The sequence below is a fragment of the Haliotis rubra genome, unplaced genomic scaffold, assembly GCF_003918875.1.
Source record: "Haliotis rubra isolate DU_JTF1 unplaced genomic scaffold, ASM391887v1 Scf61, whole genome shotgun sequence".
In the NCBI taxonomy this organism is placed as follows: domain Eukaryota; kingdom Metazoa; phylum Mollusca; class Gastropoda; order Lepetellida; family Haliotidae; genus Haliotis; species Haliotis rubra.
Window position 1 is genome coordinate 1,784,345 of NW_025767313.1, and position 20,435 is coordinate 1,804,779.

A 20,435-nucleotide genomic window follows, 5' to 3' on the forward strand; every position below is an offset into this window, starting at 1 on the left:
AGAGTTTAAACAGGACACTGAAAGAATAGACTGGTTGATTGCTCGGAGCACACCCCTCGATGCTCCAGAATCTGGAGTGGTGGAGTGTTCCTCATGCTCAATCCGGGCTATTCTTCAATGTCATGGCATTCACAGCAGTTCAGAGGGTAGGCAGCAAGGAAATCTCAAAGAAATAAGCAGGCAAGAAAAGAAGTGCATGGCATACTCTCAAAACGCTGTCATGTCCAGCACGGAAGAACCTGTTCTGGTGGAAGCTCTTTCCTGTTCCAAGAAAGCAGTTCCTGACAGTTTGGTAATGCCCCCTACAGTCCATGATCGAGGGACATCGTCAGTGGATTGGAAAACAGCGCAAGGCCTGGATTCGGATATCTGTCAAATCATGTCAGTAATCAAATCAAAGGAGGGATCATGCAAAGCAGAGAAATCCAAAATCCATCCCGACATGCATGTCTACCTGCGAGAACTGGAGAAGCTTGTAATTAAAGATGACATCCTCTACAGAATGGTCACTGATGCCAAGGGTATAGAACGACAACAGCTGGTCATCCCCAAACAATATCGCAAGGAGGCAATTCATGGAGTTCATGATCAAGTTGGACATCCCTGCAGCAACAGCACTTTATCCCTTGCCCGCCAGAGATTCTTCTGGCCATTCATGGCTACCTCCATCCAAACTTACTGTTCAAACTGTGAAAGATGCATCAGGAGGAAAGCCAGGAAAGAAACTGCACCACTGGAAGCCATCTTACCATCTGTCCCGCTTTGAACTAGTCTGCATTGACTACCTGTCAATCGAACCAGACAAAGGTGGCTTTGAAAACGCATTGGTGATCACGGACCACTTCACAAAGTACGCAATGGCAGTTCCAACAAAGGATCAGAAAGCTACCACTGTAGCCAAAGCTTTATGGGGAAACCTCATCTGTCACTATGGTTACCCTCAGCACCTACTGTCGGATCAAGGACGGGACTTTGAATCAAAAGTTATCAAGAAGTTGTGCGATATGGCTGGCATCAAGAAAATAAGAACGCCACCATACAATCCAAGGTGCAATGGTGTAACCGAAAAGGATGAATCGTAACCCTCCTGGATATGCTCGGCACTCTCAACCACAGCCAAAAGAAAGACTGGAGAAAATATGTTGGACCTCTAGCCCATGCATACAACTGCATTGTACATGACACCACAGGCTACTCTCCATACTACCTCATGTTCGGCGTCATGCACGCTACCAATAGACATGGTGTTTGGAACAGATCCTGACAGCAGGACTTCAAAAGGACCTCAACAGTATGTCAAAGATCTGCGGAACCGACTCAAGTTTGCATTCCAAGTGGCCAGGGAGAATGCCCAAAAGTCAGCGATTCGCAACAAGGGCTACTATGACCGAAAGGCTCATGCAGCAGCATTGGAACCAGGTGACCGGGTTCTTGTCCGTAACATTGGGGTCAAAGGAAAACATAAGATCGCTGACAGATGGAAGTCGGAGTCTTCATTGTCGAACGTCACCAAGGTGAACTGCCTGTCTATGTCGTTCGACCAGAAAATGGAGACGGGCCCTCGAAGACTTACCATCGCAACCTCTTACTTCCTGTTGGTTCATTGCCCCTAGATATGGATGAACCAGAAAGAAACCAATGTCAGAGGCTGACCTGTTACCAGATCCAGAACCGAAATCAACAACCGGAGGACATCTTGGAATCCTCTGAAGACGAACTACACACTGTCAATGTATGGTACCCACAGCCTGAACCTATTAGAGCTGTACCCACTAGCAGCTTGAACCCTGAGGCTCAACCTTTTGAACCACAAGAGCAGGTGCTGCCATACTCACAACCTACTGTAGAGGAAGTCCCCGCAATCCAAGTGGTTCCCGGTATGCAGAATGAGGCAACCACTGCAGGACCCCTCACCTGGGAAACGGTTGCAGTGGAAGCTGAAGCTGCTCCATCAGAACCCATGGAGAGTGGGGACTCAGGAGAACTACATCAAAAAGAAGATAGGCTGCCTGAAGATCCGGACAATGAGGATACATCGCCATCGCCCTTGTGATCTGGTAGAATCATCTGGTGGTGAGCCAGACCTATCTGAGAACTCTGTGGACTCTGCTATAAGTGATCCAGTTGCTGCGGAGGAACCACTTCAGTCTCTCCCCTGTGAGGAGAGACTGTTATCATGACCTTGCCGGAAGCTCCTCGTAGATCCCAGCGCCAGCTGCATTTAAGCACTAGGTTCTTTTCCTGGGATCCATTTACTTAAGAAGTATTCTCAGGTCATACATGTGTGATACAAGAGGGTTACACGAATGATTGTTCAGCTGAAGCATTGTTTAATCATGTATTTGTATTTATCAATTCCAATCCGGGTTACAAAATTTCCTTAAAGGGGAGAGTGTAAAGGCTGGATATTTTGTCCTAGTCTTTTGCACAAGTAACCCAATATCCTGCCCTTTACCAGTTATCTGATAGGGTTCTGGGGCTCAAGGCACTGGTGCCATGGTCTCCATAGCAACAGTTTTTAGCCAATCCCAGGGGCTATGTTGTCACATGACAGGGGCAAGAGGGAGTGGGACCCCAAGCCTGAAATCTTCCTCTTTCTGCCTGCACTGTCGAGGTGACAACAAGCCAGCTTGTTTTTAGGTAAGAACCTCAGTTTTGCTTCGATATTGCAACTGGGTCTTCTGTATTAAATTCCTATGTATAGTTATGTTGTTAGCAGGATAAGTAATTATCTCATGGTTTTAAATTAATGTATTATTTAATTTGATAAATTACTATTAAAACAAGTGTTGGGTCACTGTCATCAATTATTCTTGCTGTGCCAAACTGGCTTAAAGGTCACTCATCTGTGACTGTCCAAACGTGCACTCGATGGCAAGAATAAATGACATGTACTCATTGTAATATATTTTCATCTAGAAATTCAGTTTAGTAAGGTACTTTGTGTGTTTAGCATTAATTTGCTTATTTGACCTGCCAGTCAAAATTGTCTCTAGCTCATTGCTAAATTCAAAATTCCATTTATTTACAACTTGTTGCTGCTAACAACAGAACTCTTTATGCCATTTTAATCTAAATTAAAAAGTCTCTGTATCACTGTCCCTGTTTCCAAACCATGTGCTCAGTTGGAGTATCACGGTGTCAGCTGGAACCAATTAGTGGCGGTCATGCTCACTGACCAGTGCTGACCTCTCCACTGAGCAGCACACAGCCTGGGCTGTCTTCGGCTCTCCTCGGCATTCTCCGGCTCCCGTCCGGCTCCATTACAAAATGGCTGCACCGGATGTAAACAAAACTAGGGTCCGTCGTCTGCTTCATGGTTATCTTAACATAGCATTGACTACCGGTACCATGCCACTATATCAATCATATTTTAGTATGTTCCCCCACTTGATGTGAAAGTGAAGTCACAGTTTATTCAATAATAATATAATGTATTATATTATATGGCCAATAATATACCTACATATCGTAGTAATATAATTTATGTAATATCCGTTTATTACATACTGTCAATTTACTTACTACAATTAGGTGTTTATTCTGGGTAGCCCCAAGTGGTGTACCTACTGGGTGTATTGACATTCTGTTGGAGCTAGCCTCATATTGACTAGTATGATCATCCAACAGGCAGTCATACCCCATTTCCCTTAGCCACATGTGTCGCATTACAGGCCAGGTGTCCTGTCGTGGCTATTGTGTATATCAATCAACCGGTTTTCTGTATCATATATTCCAAATGTGTTGGGTATAGATATTGCCCCACTTTGTGTATATATATGTATTTTATATTTCCCATTGGCCCTTAATATTAATGTGACCTTCACCTCACCTCAGGTGGGGCCCTATGTAAATCCTCTGATAGGAGGGGTGTGACGATTCTTTTGGGTTATGTAATTAAAGGTATTTATGTAAATACTCTTTGGGATTGTGTGCTCATATATGCACATATACTTTTGTACCAATATTGTATTTATTTGTCCTTTAATAATATTGTTGCCCCTATTAAGTATTGTCGTCACATCCTACATATCAGTCGGATTATTGTTAATTTTCATAATTGTGTTTGCACAATGGCTCTTTCTGCCTGCACTGTCGAGGTGACAACAAGCCAGCTTGTTTTTTAGGTTTCACCTGGACTGTGCAGTCGGAACTTGCAACTCTGTTACCAAGACCTTTATTTCAATATATATTATTACTGTCTTTTTGTGTTGTGTCATCTTTGACTGGAGCACTTCGCGTAATAGACACACTTGCCCATCCCTTTTCCCGTGAGACGTAATTGTTATGCAATAACAGCAATTACCCAAGTCTTACATTAGGTTTAGGGTTAGGGTTGAGGTAGGCTTTCTATGAAAACCATTTATTCTTAGGCATACAATGATAAAAAAACGGGGCTTACGGGCGGAAATTTTTCCTGTCAAGTTTGGACTTGACACACCAGTGACTGAAAGCACGAGCAATGATCTGGTACAATGGGTACTGGTAAATCATGAAACATGTAATACATATGTATACTTGGAACCTGTTTATTCCCGGGCCCCCCTTGTTATCAGTCCATGGTAGAACAAGCAGTTGTCACTAAGGTGACATAATCCCCTGCCGCAAATTATCAAATCAAACTTAAAAAGTAATGAAAGTGAAGGTCGTCGTTTAAGATGAAGTTAAATGTCAACAAAAACATGATCAGTCAACCTCTCTTGATATCTTGATCTGCAGCTGTTCAAACACACAAATATTTTAAAGACTCACTTTGACCTTGACATGAATGTCATGGTGTATGAAATATGCAAAAAAATAGTAATAAAGAAATTGCTGATCAAAAAGCATTCAAGAGAATTCTGAAAGTCTATGAAGAAAACCCAGTGAACCGTTCTTGGGATAACATGCTGAAATCTTCAAAGTGTCGCAGTGACCTTGAAAATTGCCTTGCCCCTTCCCGAGATAAAGGCTTCACACATTGTACACATGCTGACTTGAACAATGGTCTTCTCTGGCAAATGATCACTTTATCCATTAGGTCACATTCACTGTATTAATGATGGATTCATATTACTACAAAAACAATTAATTATTTATTTGACCATGCATGGAAACATTCATCCTGGTCTACACAATTAGTGTGCATCTTTATGTACATATGATTAAATGAGATATGGTTAAATACCTTAACATCGGCTAGAAATATACCTTCCCTGTCGAATCATATAGATATCTGCTCTACCAGCTGTGTTATTGAACAGCAATCATTGAACAAAGTCAATGGATCACTCATATCAAACACTGTAGTTGTCAGGAAATGGTTGTAAAATCAGGGTTGATACACTGGACTGGATTAATCCAACTGACAATCGCCTCAAGCGATCGATCATCCAACTGAATCAGCTGACGTCATTTTGCTGTTTTCCAAAGTGGTTGCAGTAAATAGTGAATATTCTTTCTCAGAAAGCAACTATGACAGAGATTTCTATATGGTACACAATACCTTCAATCTTCCCACTATTTCAGTCAATCAGAAAACCACAAATGTCTAACTCAGTGGCGGATCCAGAGGGGGTGGTTCAGGGGGTTCGAACCCAACCCTTTTGAAAATGACTAAAGACCACATTGAAGTTAAATGTTTTGCAAAGGCAGAGCCAAGGTGGGGTTCAGGGGTTTCGAACCCACACCCCTGAACATTTCTGGATCCTTTATGTAACTATAACACTTCTCGGCAACCATACGGTAAAGTTAAGTACGTAATTATTAAGTAATGGTCATGTTCCTACAGAAGGCCAAACGTGGTCGTTTGGTGTATGAATGCGACGCATTGGAATTTGCAACAATAGATTTCCAATTTTCGTGTTTTTCATGTAGGACGTTTTTTCAGAAGTTCGTGTGCGTGGATGTCAGGTTGGCTACAGTTTACGACCACTTATAGGTTGCTATGGACACCTTCTACATCAGCCTTTCATTTCATATATTTTTATATACACATACAAAACGCATCAACAACGGGTAGTTTTTCACACTTACTTGCAACATAATTAACAGGTTGTGAAACAAAACGGACATTCGACTGTGACAGACGGCTACAAGTTAATTATCATAATAAATCGCGGCATGAGCCCGTTTCTACTCTAAAGCTGACGCTATTAACAAGGACATAACAAGCCAAAGCCGTTTATACATAAGACCGGGCTCAATCAGGTAAATAAATACTGCCACAATATATTCATTTACACAATATATCGAAACTACGTTGCTGGTAGGTCCGTTATAAGTCTCGTCATAACAATGGCAACCCTTACATCAACCTAAAAGAGAGATCTATCTTTTCCCCTGAGGCTAAACGTATTTCAGTAACTTAGTGGCGAGTTTAAGGACACGGAGTTGTGTCAGTCATGGGCCAGTGACTACCACATCCATCGTCTGTTACCAATAACAATACGCGAAAACACTGCAAGTGTTACGGTCAGTTGCGCAACGCTTTTCAAGAATCTATAACACCTGTGACGTAACGCCGGCGACTCGTAAACACAAACACCGCTAAAACCTGCACTGCGACCGGTTTCTGGTTACCAGTGGTTTTGTGCTGATGCAGAGGAGTGTTGACCGTTCAGCTGACCAGTCGATGACCCTCGCCTGACCTTGCCCTATATGCACAACGCTGCGTACATCTTCTAGCCTCAAGCCGAAATCCAGACGCAGACGATAGCATCACGATGGAGATGGACTTCTTGAAGGATTTCTCTGACAAATGGCAACTAAACAAAAAGACCGTGAAAAGTCTCGAAACCAACAACATCGTCTTGGAAGAGGATTTCCTGGACTTGTCCGATTCGGACATAGAAAATCTCGGTTTGACCATCGGCCAGAAGAATGCGCTTAAGAGGGGCATATCCATTGTGAGGATGTCGACCACGATGACGCAAGAATGTGGAGAGGACATAGCACAGCGTGAGTCACGTGTTCGAGGTTAGATTACGTTACAGATCTGTCCTAAACTAAACCTCTTGTCATTGTTTACCTCTTCCTGAGAAAGAAAAATCACGTTTTGAATCGCATTATTTTCGGAATAGGTCTCAAGAGTTTATGTAAAAATAATGAAAGATTGAAACTGCTTGTCTCAAAAGCCCACCGCTAACCAGACACCATAAACTGATCGGTTCACTATCCTGGCGTTAACGTAATGGAATATTGAAACTGGCTATCTTATAAGCCGCGCGTTATCCAGACACCATAGAGGTTCCAGCGAGCTCTATGTTAAACCTAACGTAAACGAATGAATTACCCTGTATAACGTGAACTCCGTTATAACGTGTAATGGATACGTTATGCGTATACGTCGATACGGACTGTATTGCCAACACAACCCGGACAACTGTCGCAGTTAAATGGAAGCATTATGCAAAATACAAGATAATGTGAACAGATAATCCTGCATAAAATGGCGAACGTGTTGAACTGCCAGGTATTAATGATACATGTGTATAACCATCCCATCCAACTGTTGATTTACGTGTTTAACAAAGATACTACTAAACCGAAACGTCACATTTAAGTAGTGAAGTTGATATTAGCTTTGATACGTCTAGTTTTAAGTATTATATTCAAGAAGTCTCTTGAGGAACCCCTGTCTAAACGTATTGGGAACATCACACGATAATGTGGGATCACACGATAATGTGGGAACATCACACGATAATGTGGGAACATCACACGATAATGAACAGCTGAAGCAGACATTGCATCTACGTATTGAGAAAAGCTCATATGCACACTTATCGGATCGTGATACCAAGATTATCGGTCCGGTTTGTCACAATGACAATGATTAGTTTGTGATTAAACTCGTTTTCGTCGGTGTACGGCTGAATTATTGCAGAAGCGACATTAAATGCCCACTCACCCACTTCATTGTTAACACAACTTTACCCAGCCAGTTTAATGAGCATGCTTTCATGCAATTTTATTTGTACAATGTTCATGGTCTTTAGGTTATGTACAGATGCTCTGAATGGGATGCGTGACCGCCACGTACATATGTTTACTCGTACAGTATATATGGCATTTCGGATACATACTAATGTTCCCTTGTGCGAGATGCGTGGCTTTACGTAACGTACAACAGTCCTGCACAGGATGCAATGGACATTACGGTACGTACAGATGTCCTCTGTACGGGATGCGATGGGCATTACGGTACGTACAGATGTCCTCTGTACGGGATGCGATGGGCATTACGGTACGTACAGATGTCCTCTGTACGGGATGCAATGGACATTGCGGTACGTACAGATGTCCTCTGTACGGGATGCGATGGACATTACGGTACGTACAGATGTCCTCTGTACGGGATGCGATGGGCATTACGGTACGTACAGATGTCCTCTGTACGTGATGCAATTGACATTACGGTACGTACAGATGTCCTCTGTACGGGATGCGATGGACATTACGGTACGTACAGATGTCCTCTGTACGGGATGCGATGGGCATTACGGTACGTACAGATGTCCTCTGTACGGGATGCGATGGGCATTACGGTACGTACAGATGTCCTCTGTACGGGATGCAATGGACATTGCGGTACGTACAGATGTCCTCTGTACGGGATGCGATGGACATTACGGTAGGTACAGATGTCCTCTGTACGGGATGCGATGGGCATTACGGTACGTACAGATGTCCTCTGTACGTGATGCAATTGACATTACGGTACGTACAGATGTCCTCTGTACGGGATGCGATGGACATTACGGTACGTACAGATGTCCTCTGTACGGGATGCAATGGACATTACGGTACGCACAGATGTCCTCTGTACGGGATGCAATGGACATTACGGTACGTACAGATGTCCTCTGTACGGGATGCGATGGGCATTACGGTACGTACAGATGTCCTCTGTACGGATGCAATGGACATTACGGTACGTACAGATGTCCTCTGTACGGATGCAATGGACATTACGGTACGTACAGATGTCCTCTGTACGGGATGCAAGACCTCATTTACAAATATCCTATGCATTTGTCCCTCTGTTACAGATCTGTCCAACAGCTTGACCAACATGTCCTTCTTTTCGTGCAAGTCCGAGGACCAGACTGACTCAAGTGAGTACTCCTGTAGTGTAGGCCCATGGAGGGTAGGGTGACGGCGCTTATCATCACAGCCTAACGTTAGATTTACCATTCAAGGTGATACGAAATAAATAGCCAGGTAACAGGTGGGTGGTTGTTTGACGCCAGTCTGCAATAAGCCAGCTTATCGACATGATAATATTCGCGTTTCGGACACGGAAACCAATGATCAACAGCAAACGCCCGACGCGGTCAGGGTTCTATGTCACTCAACACACTCCTCGTGTCAGGTCTGTAATGCATGGGGTACTGGGGACCTATCCTAGGTCACTGTGTAGGGCCATACATTCATACAACACATTCACAAGTCTGTTGTTTCCATAATCATGTCACAAATTTCGAATATACTTGGTGAAAAATTATCTTTGTAAGCATTTCGACTGGATAATATAAAGTAAACACGAAGTTGTGGAGAGGCTGTTGGGATGTCATTCTGATACTTTCAGTCATTACCTTCCGGTAATTAAAGCTAAAAGTTCTCATCAGTTAACTATTCACCTATCTTCGGGATTACCTGGAATGTGGATACAAAACTCCTCTGCAAGTTGAATTTTATAACTTGAAGCACGTTCAAGATATTAATGCCTTCTCCATGACATCAACCAAGTCGGACTTGTCAAGAGCCTAATTGAGAAATGTACAAATCTTAAACTGAAGTATCCCTGATTTCTAATAGAGTGAGTGAGTATGGTTTTACACCGCTTATAGCAATATTCCAGCAATAACACGGCGGGGGAGACCAGAAATGGGCTTCACACATTGTACCCATGTGGGGAATCGAACCCGGGTCTTCGGCGTGACGAGTGAACGCCTTAAACCACTAGTCTACCCCACCGCCCCTTCTAATAGAGACGACGTGTCATAATGAATAGATTGTTATATTGTTCAAAGTTGATATACAAGTAATACTGCTCCATGGTTGTGTAGATTAGGAAAACGATGTGTCAAGTTTAGATAAAGTATTTTTGTGTGTTTGTTTATTTGTGTGTTTAACGCAGCACTCAGCAATATTCGAGCTATATGGCGGCGGTTTGTAAATACTCGAGTCTGGACCAGACAACCCAGTGATCAACATCATGAGCATCGATGTACCAACTGGGGATACGATGACATGGGTCAACCAAGACTGAAGTCAGCGAGCCTGACCCCCCGATCCCGTTAGTCTCCTCTTACGACAATCATGGGTTGCTGAAGACCAATTCTAACCCGGATCTTCACGGGTTGTAAGCAAGAGTACATAGATTTACATTTGTAGCAAAAACAAATACCAGTTAAAAAACAAATATCAGTGTACAGCGGATCCGTAACTATTTACTTCTGAGTCAGTCATTCAACTGGATATTTCTTTGCAAAACAGTGCCGTCAGACAGTGTCTTCACCTTCCTGGAGCGTCCCATCAGGATACATTAAAAGTTATAAGTCGTTGAGTGATCTCGGCAATAGCTGTTAAATTGCTCATGCGGCTTAAAGCAGTATTCGCTCACTTGCTGTACATCATTCACGTTGACCGATCGTGTGTCACTTGCGCTTTGATCACTGAATACCATAAACACGCAGAAGGTCATCTCAAAAACGAGGTCCGAGGAAAAATGCAACCATTTTTTCAAGTCAGGGACAAATACGTGTCTTCGCACACACGGAATAAGGTGACAAACTCTGAATCAGAGTCCATGATAAAGTCCCTGAATCATCCCGGAAATAGTAAGACATATCCTAAAAGCGACATGCAAGATGGCGTGTAAACTTGCACAAGTCTCTAAGGTAAAATCAATAGTTAAAATGATAATTTCTAATAAATAATAACTAACAGACTGAGGTCACTGTCCGCTTATCCAGACTTGCCACCTCGAAGGCTAGAATTACAATACATCCATGGGCTCAGCATTCAGTACAGCCTTGGAGCAAGGCTAGGTGGCCTGTTTCTTGCATAATTATCAGTTGATCCAACAACCCTTGAGAATTTCGCCCAACAGCAATCACAGGTCTAAAGTCCTCAGTGGGGTCACGACCAGGAAATGAGTGTGTTGATAAGGTCACGTAAACAGGAATCTAAACGTCTTACGTCCACTGAAATACTACATCAAACATGACTTCATCAATATCAAGACCATACAAATATCTGCTGTAGTTGAAAATTTGATGTATTTTGGAATCCTGTAATCAATATTGCACGTGCTAAACTTGTGCACGTCCTCCACGGGGGCTGAACGTGACGTCACTAATGGTCACTCCCCGGCTGAAATTGACAACCCGGGCATTTATGAATGCGTGTGGCTCGGAGTCCAGACAATCCTGTCGAGCTAAAACAACTATAAATACCCAACTAACGTTATCGCGCTCAGTTTCTTCTCAATCCTAGTGAGCAAACCTGAAACAGATTTCAGCTGAGGTAAGACTAAATCATATATTACACGTTCTGTTCTATAATCGTGGAAGAACCTATGTCTGACGTATCATTTGAACATTAATAACTATGGTTGGATGCAGGGGCGGATACAGCTTTTTGAGAAAGGGGGGGTGCACACTTCATTTTCACCAGAGTTTCAATGGTCATTTAACAAACTTTCACCACAAAGGGGGTGGGGTGGGGGGTGCGCACCCCTCTCTAGATCCGCCTATGGTCGGTTGTGATCTAAATCTGTATAACACTTTAACGACGATGAACTTGACCATGACATAACGCCTTCAGTTATCGTGTTATCTAACACACCTAGTGATTTTTTTAACTCAGCAGATTTGAAGAGCGATGGATATGACTTATTCTGAGCGTGAGCAAGTTTGTCATATATACATTGTATTTTAATTTAGGTAACTCAACCTGTCATTTAAATATCGGATATATGCCCGCAAAATGGCTTTAGTAATAGCGATAGTACAACGCTGGGCTTTACTCAATTATCGGAACACACCTTTTGATGTTTCCCTATCGAACGCGCAACCGATCATAATTCAACTATCGCACGCTCATACTATTGATGTTCTACTAATATAAAACCGATCGGTATTCAGTTATTGAATATAACGCCAGTCCACCACTGTCTAGTACTGGTAGTACAACCCCTAGTCTTCATTCAGCTATCTCACACCCCCGTCTACGTTCCACTATCGAAGGGTCCTTATTCTATTCTAGTGTCAGGTGTATGTACGATAAGATGGTAGGATTTTCTCGCTAAGTAGAATCCAAGCTATATGTCTGACCAAATCCATGTACGTACACATAGATAGTTAAATTTGACTCGTCAAAGGATGTCATTGTACAAATGCAATGCCCAATAGTTGACATACATTTTCGGTAAATTACAGTAAAACGCCATTTTGTTTCAGAAACAGAGACAATGGGTTTCATCAAGAGCACATTCTACCTGGGGCTCAGGTACGTCTTCCTCTTCCTCCTGTTGGGCTACCACACACTGGCCAAATTGTGGCACTCGCTTTTGGCACCATTTGAAGGTGTCCAAGCTGAGGCCAGGAAGGTCCCCCCAAGAAGTGTCATTCCAAGGCATTGTGGCTACTCTGAAAAGGCTGATTTTCTTGGCAGTGCTGGTATGGGCACACGTGGTCCAGTCCATCTTGGACAGGGTGATGCAGCCAGTGTATAACATTGTAGAGAACATGTCTGACTTCGTGGAGAGATATGGCCCCCAGAAAACTTCCAGAATGGAAAAGGTGGAGTGAACAATTCAGGACTGACGCAATTTGTACTTCTGTGAGGACAGTACTTCTGTGATACATCCACACATATATATCTGACTGGCAACAATGTGACTGAGAAATGTGTGACTGTTGTCTTGGTTACATAATCCTGAAACTGTCAAAATACTATGTGTCATTGTATATATTCATGATAGGTTTCAGTTTGTTATAGAAAACAGAGACTGTTGTATTTATTCATATTGATGAGTGTTGTTTACATTGTTTGTTTGAATGGACTTAAAGTTGTTTGTAAAGTAAATATTTTGTAATTTTAGTTAATGAATCTGTTATTCTTGCTTCCTCTCACGATGGCATGACAGCAATGTCACCTTGTGAAGCTTTGGAAGGCAAACTAATGGACTTGTATGAATCTGAAAACACATCTTAACAGGTACATTTTCAACTTTGGTCCCACGACACACCTGCTGCCAAAGATTTCAAATAACAAACAATGCAGGCCATAGTAGATTTCAGGGATGAGAATGAAGTTTTGAGAAAAACTCTGAAAACTAGCCAGGGGTTTAGCATCTATCGGATTTGGACAATTCACAAAATGACCCTTGGCCTTATGAAATTCCCGGAATTCTGCCAATCTCGCGGAAAATTCTCATCCCTGAGATTTAGGGTCTCTATCTGAACAGACTTATTGAGGGGCTGGTACACTGAAGTCTGCAATTAGTCCTAGGCCAAATGCTAGAAACACGCCTATCGTTTAGGACCTCACAGGAGCAGTAAAAGTGTTATTCAGAAATTAGTATGACACCAACACCCTCCAAAAATTATTGTTGATATGAAACTAGCCACAGAATGTATCAAGTTACTAAAAACAAACAAGGTTTACTCCACTGTTGAAACAGTGTCCACATGTTCATAGACCAACTGCAAGAGTATAACCACATGGTCTAATGGACGGTGACAAGGACTGGTGCTCAACATGGTCAAGAAATGCAGTATGGGTGATACAGCCAGGTGTATCATATTACCTGATTTTGGTGCTACCTTTCATTTGGCCTAGGAGTACAATGCTACAGCTACAATCATGTCGCTCATATTATTGACCAATGGCCTGTATGACCAAGGCTTGATATCCTTACATAATAATTATGGTCACCTCTTGACCCAGTGTATCCTCATAGTACAGCAATAAATACCTGCACCCATTTCCCACAATACCCTTGAATCAGAAGTGACATCGCCACATTCCTCGTTCCTAACTTTAGCTTCAATTCAGCTGAAGTGGACTCACAAGGAAGTTTTGCTGGTGAATGCCTCCAAGTGATTAAGGAAGATGTAAGTGGATGTTAAGTTATTAGTCCTTGACTATACAGGGAGTGAGTGAGTATGGTTTTACAACACATAATTAGCAATTTTCCAGCAATATCACGTCTTGGGACACCAGAAATGAACATCACACATTGTACCCATGTGGGGAATCAAACCCGGGTCTTCAGAGTGACAAGCAAACCCTTTAACCACTAGGCTACCCCACCACCCCCTTGACTATATAGACCAGTGGTTGTATCTTATAAACAACAATCAACATATATGGGTACGGTGACTGACAGGCTTGTTCACAGCAAGGATTTGTCACATCTGATGATCACATATCCAGGCACCATAACTACAACATATTGGTGCTGATCCCAAGAACGTTAAGTAAACCAAGTTTAATATTTTCTATCGTATATTTAAAATACCCATCAAGTTGAAAGTATTACTGCTTATTTGTTTGTGGTTGAATGCTGCATTCAGTGACATTCCAGCCACACAATGACTGCAACTTGTAAATAGTCAACTGGACCAGACAATCCAATGACTTAAAGTATAAACAATGATTGCACACATTCAAGCAAGTCATCAAATCTGACAAATAGATCCACTAATCAATTTCATGTAAAATATTCAAGAAAAGCATAGTAAATAGATATGAAAAGTACTGACTCTAGCCAGAAAATGTTGTAAATGTTTGCTGTTACCCACGGTCAAAGACTTGAGCCTTGTGCTGATGATCCAGCCCCCAGATGTCCACGATGTCGTCCAGTGTCTTGCGATACTCATCCAACCATTCCACTGACACATAAATAGAAATAGAGATAATTCACTAGTTAAATAACTCAAACCAGCAAGCAGATTAAGTTTTCAAACATTTAGGTGATCCCATCAGCCTTCAATTAACATAAGGGCAGCATTTTTATTTTCTGTGTTTCTTATTGCCCGATCGACCCTTCCAATTTTATTGCCGACCGCCCCCAATTTTTTTTCCATTCCAACATCACCGGACTCGAACCTAAAACGTACCACCTTGTCATATAAAATATTTATCTTTTAATCAGTTGCTGCCACAAGTCCAAAGAACGAGAGGAATTGTAAGAACTAAAGAAGAATCACAATAAATGAGAATCAAGAACATCATTCAGATAATTTTGTCTTTATTAATGTTTTGTTTTTTTCGACCGACTGACCCATGTTCAGAATTTGGTGGCTACGTGAAACACATAAAAAAAAAAATGATGCCCTAATTAGGAATGTTTTGTTTCACTGAAGAAAACCTTATTTCAGTTTATCATGTGGCATTTGCTCATTGAATGAATTTGAATACAATGTATCAAGATAGCAGATATATAGGGAAGATTGAGATTATTATCAGTTTTAGGCAGTAAACAAACCATATCACCACACACCATTGTACACCAAATCAGTACATTGGACCCAGTTTGACAATACAGTGAATGAATGATCATTCACATGGAGTATTGATAGTTTTCCTTAGGTACGATATATTTTTTAGTCCCTTTGCTGCTTACAATTGGACAACATGTCACCAGTCAGTGGCCATTTCTAGATTCTACTTAGAATGTTGTTTCTGCTGACTTATAATGTGTATCAGGTGGTGTGCTGCCCCTAGGGTGTGACATCACATCAACTGACAACAGTCATAGACAGGTCTTATTCACAACAAGAAAATTGGTTGATTGTTGTTTAACGCCTCACACAGCTATATGGCGGCGGTCTGTAAAAAAGTGAGTCTGGACCAGACAATACAGTGATCAACAGCACGAGCATCGATCTACACAACTGGGATACAATGACGTGTGTCAAGAAGTCATCGAGCCTGACCACCTGATCCCGTTAATAGCCTCTTACGACAAGCATGGGTTACCGAAGACCAATTCTAACTCGGATATTCACGGGTCAAATAAGAAGTAATGCCTAGTATCAAAGTGATTTGGTTCCAGTAGAACAGATATTTTTGGCTGAAATATTTCCATCAATTTGGTGTAGGAATTAGACTGTGACCTGAGATGAGACAGAGTGGGTGAGCACATATTTTTTTAGCAATATTCCACCAGTATCACGGTTGGGGACAACAGAAACAAGCTTCACTAACTATACAGGTGAGGAAAAGAATCCTGGTCTTCAGCATGACCAACGAACACCCTATCCACTAGGGGATGATGTGGGATGATGAGAGGCTATACTCACACATGTCGATGAAGACATTGTGTTGAGCTATATAGACCAGATCAGCTACAACAGTCAGTGGGACCAGGATAGAACACAGGTAGCCAAGGTCTGCTTTTGATCTGGAAAACATGTCACATTTACACACCTCTAAACTATAATCAGTCTGGTCTAATTTGAGTCTAAACAACATGAACAACTGATTGTCAAGGCTACACTTACGATAAATGAAAATGGAGACTTATCAACTGGGAAAGTCATCAAATGCATAGGTCTTAAGCATAACACTCTCAAAAGATGTGAAATTCTCACAATACCACAATAACATCTTGTCGCACTCACAAATTAATAACAGAAGATTTAATCCATAATGTTCCGCTCAAAGTGTCAATACCACAGCATTAAACTAAAGATAAACTGGTCGTACACAGATACAAGAGGGACATACAGAGACAAAGACACACACATACATACTTATCAGGAAAGGTTTGTTTCACCATGTTTACCTGAACAGCTGCCTGATGTGAGGTTGCTGGTTGTCCACGTAGGTTTTCAGTGTCAGTGTCAAAAATTGACAACAGAGGCACACTAATGAACAAAAACATTTCCAATGAAACATGTTTTGTATCGACTTCAGTCTATCACAAAGACTATGCCTTTTTATTATTATGAAAAAAAACTGCTCTTATGAAAATATATTAACATAAAATCCCTAATAATCATGCACATAATTCCTAATGATTTGATCAAATATTGGAGACCAAGCCACATATTCCGAAGCTATAATAATTGGACCAAGCAAACCACAGTCATCTTCATCATGTCTTACCTGTAACACATGCTGATAATCGTACACTGAAGGTGCTCCAGGCTTCAAACAAGACATACGCTGTTGCTGCCAGTATCACCAATATTTCAAGTTGTATTCGTCGAGCCACTGTCCCCATTGTCACTACATCAGGTCCCGGGGTTATTTGTGCCTGAAGCAAAAACAGGATAAACTTGGCATGTAGACTGTTGTGTTTCATATATGCAGAAAAAATACAGTTTCTGTTTTTCATCTGATTATATCTCAATGTTCTACCTGTGTGAGTTCTATTGCATCTGCCATGTATATTATGGGGTGTCTACTTGTTTGTACTGATGACTTAGGATGACATAACGTTTCTTATGTTTTGTAAAAGTGTTTGTAGACCTTGTTAGCTAAAACAATGCACCATGTTTTATTTTCTCAATATGCTCAATACAATATGTGCAATTGAATTAAAAACACTGAGTTGGCAGTCTGTAAGCTTTATGGAAGTGAAGATTCGAAGATTATTTATCTAATTTTGTGATGCTTTAGTCCATGGCTTTTTGTCCGTTTTTACGTGTTTCTACTGCCGTTTTAGCCTCCATCCAACTAGGTGGCCGTTTCAACCACCTGAATCTAGTGAAAGTGCTTGTCTGTTCTATATATAGCTTTGTAAACAGGGGAGATTCAGTTGCCATGAGTAACATACTACTACTAGATTTAATCATCCTCATAAAATTAACGAACAGACACATAGAATAACTGACATCTATGTCACTGTCATCTACAGTCGGGGGGTAAAGTCGTGAATCGTCCCCACCTTCTCTCGCTGTCGCGATGGGCGCGGCCATTTTGGAATATTTATGTAAAGCGAGTTAGCTTGTCTAAGTAAATATGTATATGACATGACCCAACTGTCACCATTCTTGTTTTATGCAAAAAATATATACTCAAATCTCAAAATTTATTGCCCTTAATTCGTTGTTAATGCGATAGTTAATGAATAGTTAATACGAAACCATATCTGTAAGTCCGATAACTCCTTTATGCTTGAACAAGTTGGGTGGTAAAACAACCGTCCAACAGTTGGCAACACCGTGACCAGTTAACTCGTAAAATAATTTTATTCACCCTGAATACCAGGACGATACCCCCGAGTACAAAAGAAGTATGCCTCTGTTCCAGATCAGTTCAAATGAATGGCGAATGATATGGATATTCCTTATGATATATAAAGGTAGTTTAAAGCCGTTAAATATATGAAACACAACTGCAGTTCGACATATTCCGATTATTCGTAACAACAAAACGATCAAACTCATGTCATTGCAGTTTGAATCATATTGTACAGTGTATGATTTGTCTTCTCTCAGTTCCATAATATTGAAATGAAGGATGTACATTGCTAATGAACATAACTAACATCAGATCCACAAGTACCAAAATGAAAAAATGTAAATCGTTGCTTTTCATACAAATCGGTTTATCATGAAAAAAGGTTTTATTTTTTTTAAATATAACCTTTTTTTCAGAATTTGGTCGTGAAATTCTAACAAAAGTTTATATTACCTTGATTCAAATACCATGTATATACTATGATTAATGCCAAACAATATATTTGTTATATTTGGGATTACACTTTCTTTGTTAAGTACAGATTCTAGTACTTTTGGGTTGAGTCCCATGCGGGATTCGAACCCACGCTGGCGGTTAGGTGCCTGACTCTGAGAGTGTGGGTTCGAATCCCGCATGGGACTCAACCCAAAAGTACTATAATCTGTACTTTACTTAGAAAGTGTAATCCCAAATATTACATATGTTACATTTGACCACTTTCTGAATGGCATTGTGTAATCATGCCAAACAATAGTCGGGTAAGTATCTTTCTGAGTGGCCGCTCTGTCATTTTTGTTGTGGCGTTATGACTTGTATATGTATGGCTGTGCGTTGTGTCTATTTTTCCTCTTTTCCAAGTCCGTTTTAATTATATTTAAACCCGTTTTGACCTTCTCCCTCCGACACCAGTTGCAGCTGAAAGCAAATTGATTGGTTGTTAATTTAAGGAGGAGGATTACATCTGATGTTAACCATGCATGTCAATGCAGCAGGGCGTGACGTCATCCCACAGATGATATCCTTACCATGTCAGCTTGGTGACGGGGTGAGACTCTTGGTTCATGTGGACAAGGCGTCCGACTTCAGATAAGAAGGTCCATGGCTTGAATCCCAGCACGAGATTAGGAAATGTTATGGCCACTACACCAACAATGCTCAAATTTTCTCACAAGTTCCACCCCTCTAGAAGCTTTACACTTTCTAAGTTACAACTGTGTACAATAAGATCCAGTCACTCACGTATGCTGTGGAATTCTTCATAACCCACCATGGTTACATTTAAGTGGAACTAAGATGTAAGTCTCCGTCATACTGTTTTCTGCCACGTATTCAGACGAAAATTCTGAGGCGTGAATCATTCCAACCCCTGCCGCTTGGAGATGGGCGCGTTAATTTACAATTGTCTGAATGGTCAAAGTCCAAGCCTTCACTGCCTCAGTTTATATGAACCCGCCGTTCAAAGTCCGATAACTCCGTTATGTTGCACGAGTGGTAAACCTACCGTCCCCAGCGTTCACATTGCACATTACCTCTAATTATGTACGGGCGAAGGGGTAGTCTAGTGGTTAAAGCATTCGCTCGTCACGCCGAAGACCCGGTTCGATTCCCTACTTGGGTACAATGTGTGAAGCCCATTTGGTGTCCGCCGCCATGATATTGCTGGAATATTGCTAAATGCGGTTTAAAAACAAACTCACTCACTCCAATTTTGTAATTTGTTATATGTTGCGGGTTTCCCCGAAGAAATAGTTTCCTCTGCCTATATATGGGTTCGGGTTAGGGTTAGGGTTAACATTTACATTCACAAAATATTCAACAATACGATTCCAGTAAAACAAAATATGATTTATTCAACAGCATACATGATATCCTTTGCCAGGTTGTAAAAACGTTGACTGCAAAGTACATTACAATGACATATCTTTGACGCGGAGTCAACAGTGAAATTTACATAAAGCATTACTTATATCATATATTTTATACATACGGATAATCTATTTTACAAATTTACTTCTGTATAAATATGACTTTTCTTGGTAAATATTGAATATTGAAAAAAAATGAACAAAGGCAATTTTACAAAGATCGATCTGGTGAGTATGGTTTAACGCAGCTTTGAATAGTATTTCAGTTATTTCTTGATGTGAGAGTGAGTGAATGAGTTTAGTTTTACGCCACACTCAGCAATATTCCAGCTACATGGCGGCGGTCTGTAAATAATCGATTCTGGACCAGACAATCCAGTG

General features: G+C 41.2%; 2 protein-coding genes and 2 long non-coding RNA genes across 4 annotated transcripts in view; 3 read left to right on the forward strand and 1 right to left on the reverse strand.

The window, feature by feature from the left end:
- Positions 1-17,954, reverse strand: part of LOC124255809 (dolichol kinase-like) — a 32,860-nt gene extending 14,906 nt beyond the window's left edge. Inside the window, exons 1-5 of the transcript XR_006892767.1 lie at positions 17,841-17,954; positions 17,110-17,260; positions 16,787-16,868; positions 16,302-16,402; positions 14,799-14,888 (exon numbers count right to left, since the gene is read on the reverse strand). The gene's annotated coding sequence lies outside the window, so the exon portion shown is untranslated. The remainder of the gene's footprint in view (positions 1-14,798; positions 14,889-16,301; positions 16,403-16,786; positions 16,869-17,109; positions 17,261-17,840) is intronic.
- Positions 6,560-9,216, forward strand: LOC124255810. The gene is made up of 2 exons (XM_046689744.1): positions 6,560-6,939; positions 9,033-9,216. The coding sequence occupies exons 1-2, from the start codon at positions 6,705-6,707 to the stop codon at positions 9,137-9,139; spliced, it is 342 nt and encodes a 113-aa protein (XP_046545700.1). The 5' UTR covers positions 6,560-6,704; the 3' UTR covers positions 9,140-9,216.
- Positions 9,876-15,086, forward strand: LOC124255812. The gene is made up of 3 exons (XR_006892769.1): positions 9,876-9,886; positions 10,546-10,547; positions 15,000-15,086. It is a non-coding gene; the product is annotated as an uncharacterized LOC124255812 (long non-coding RNA).
- LOC124255811 lies at positions 10,664-13,092 on the forward strand. Its single transcript, XR_006892768.1, has 2 exons — positions 10,664-11,514; positions 12,450-13,092. It is a non-coding gene; the product is annotated as an uncharacterized LOC124255811 (long non-coding RNA).
- Positions 17,955-20,435: the final 2,481 nt, after the last annotated feature.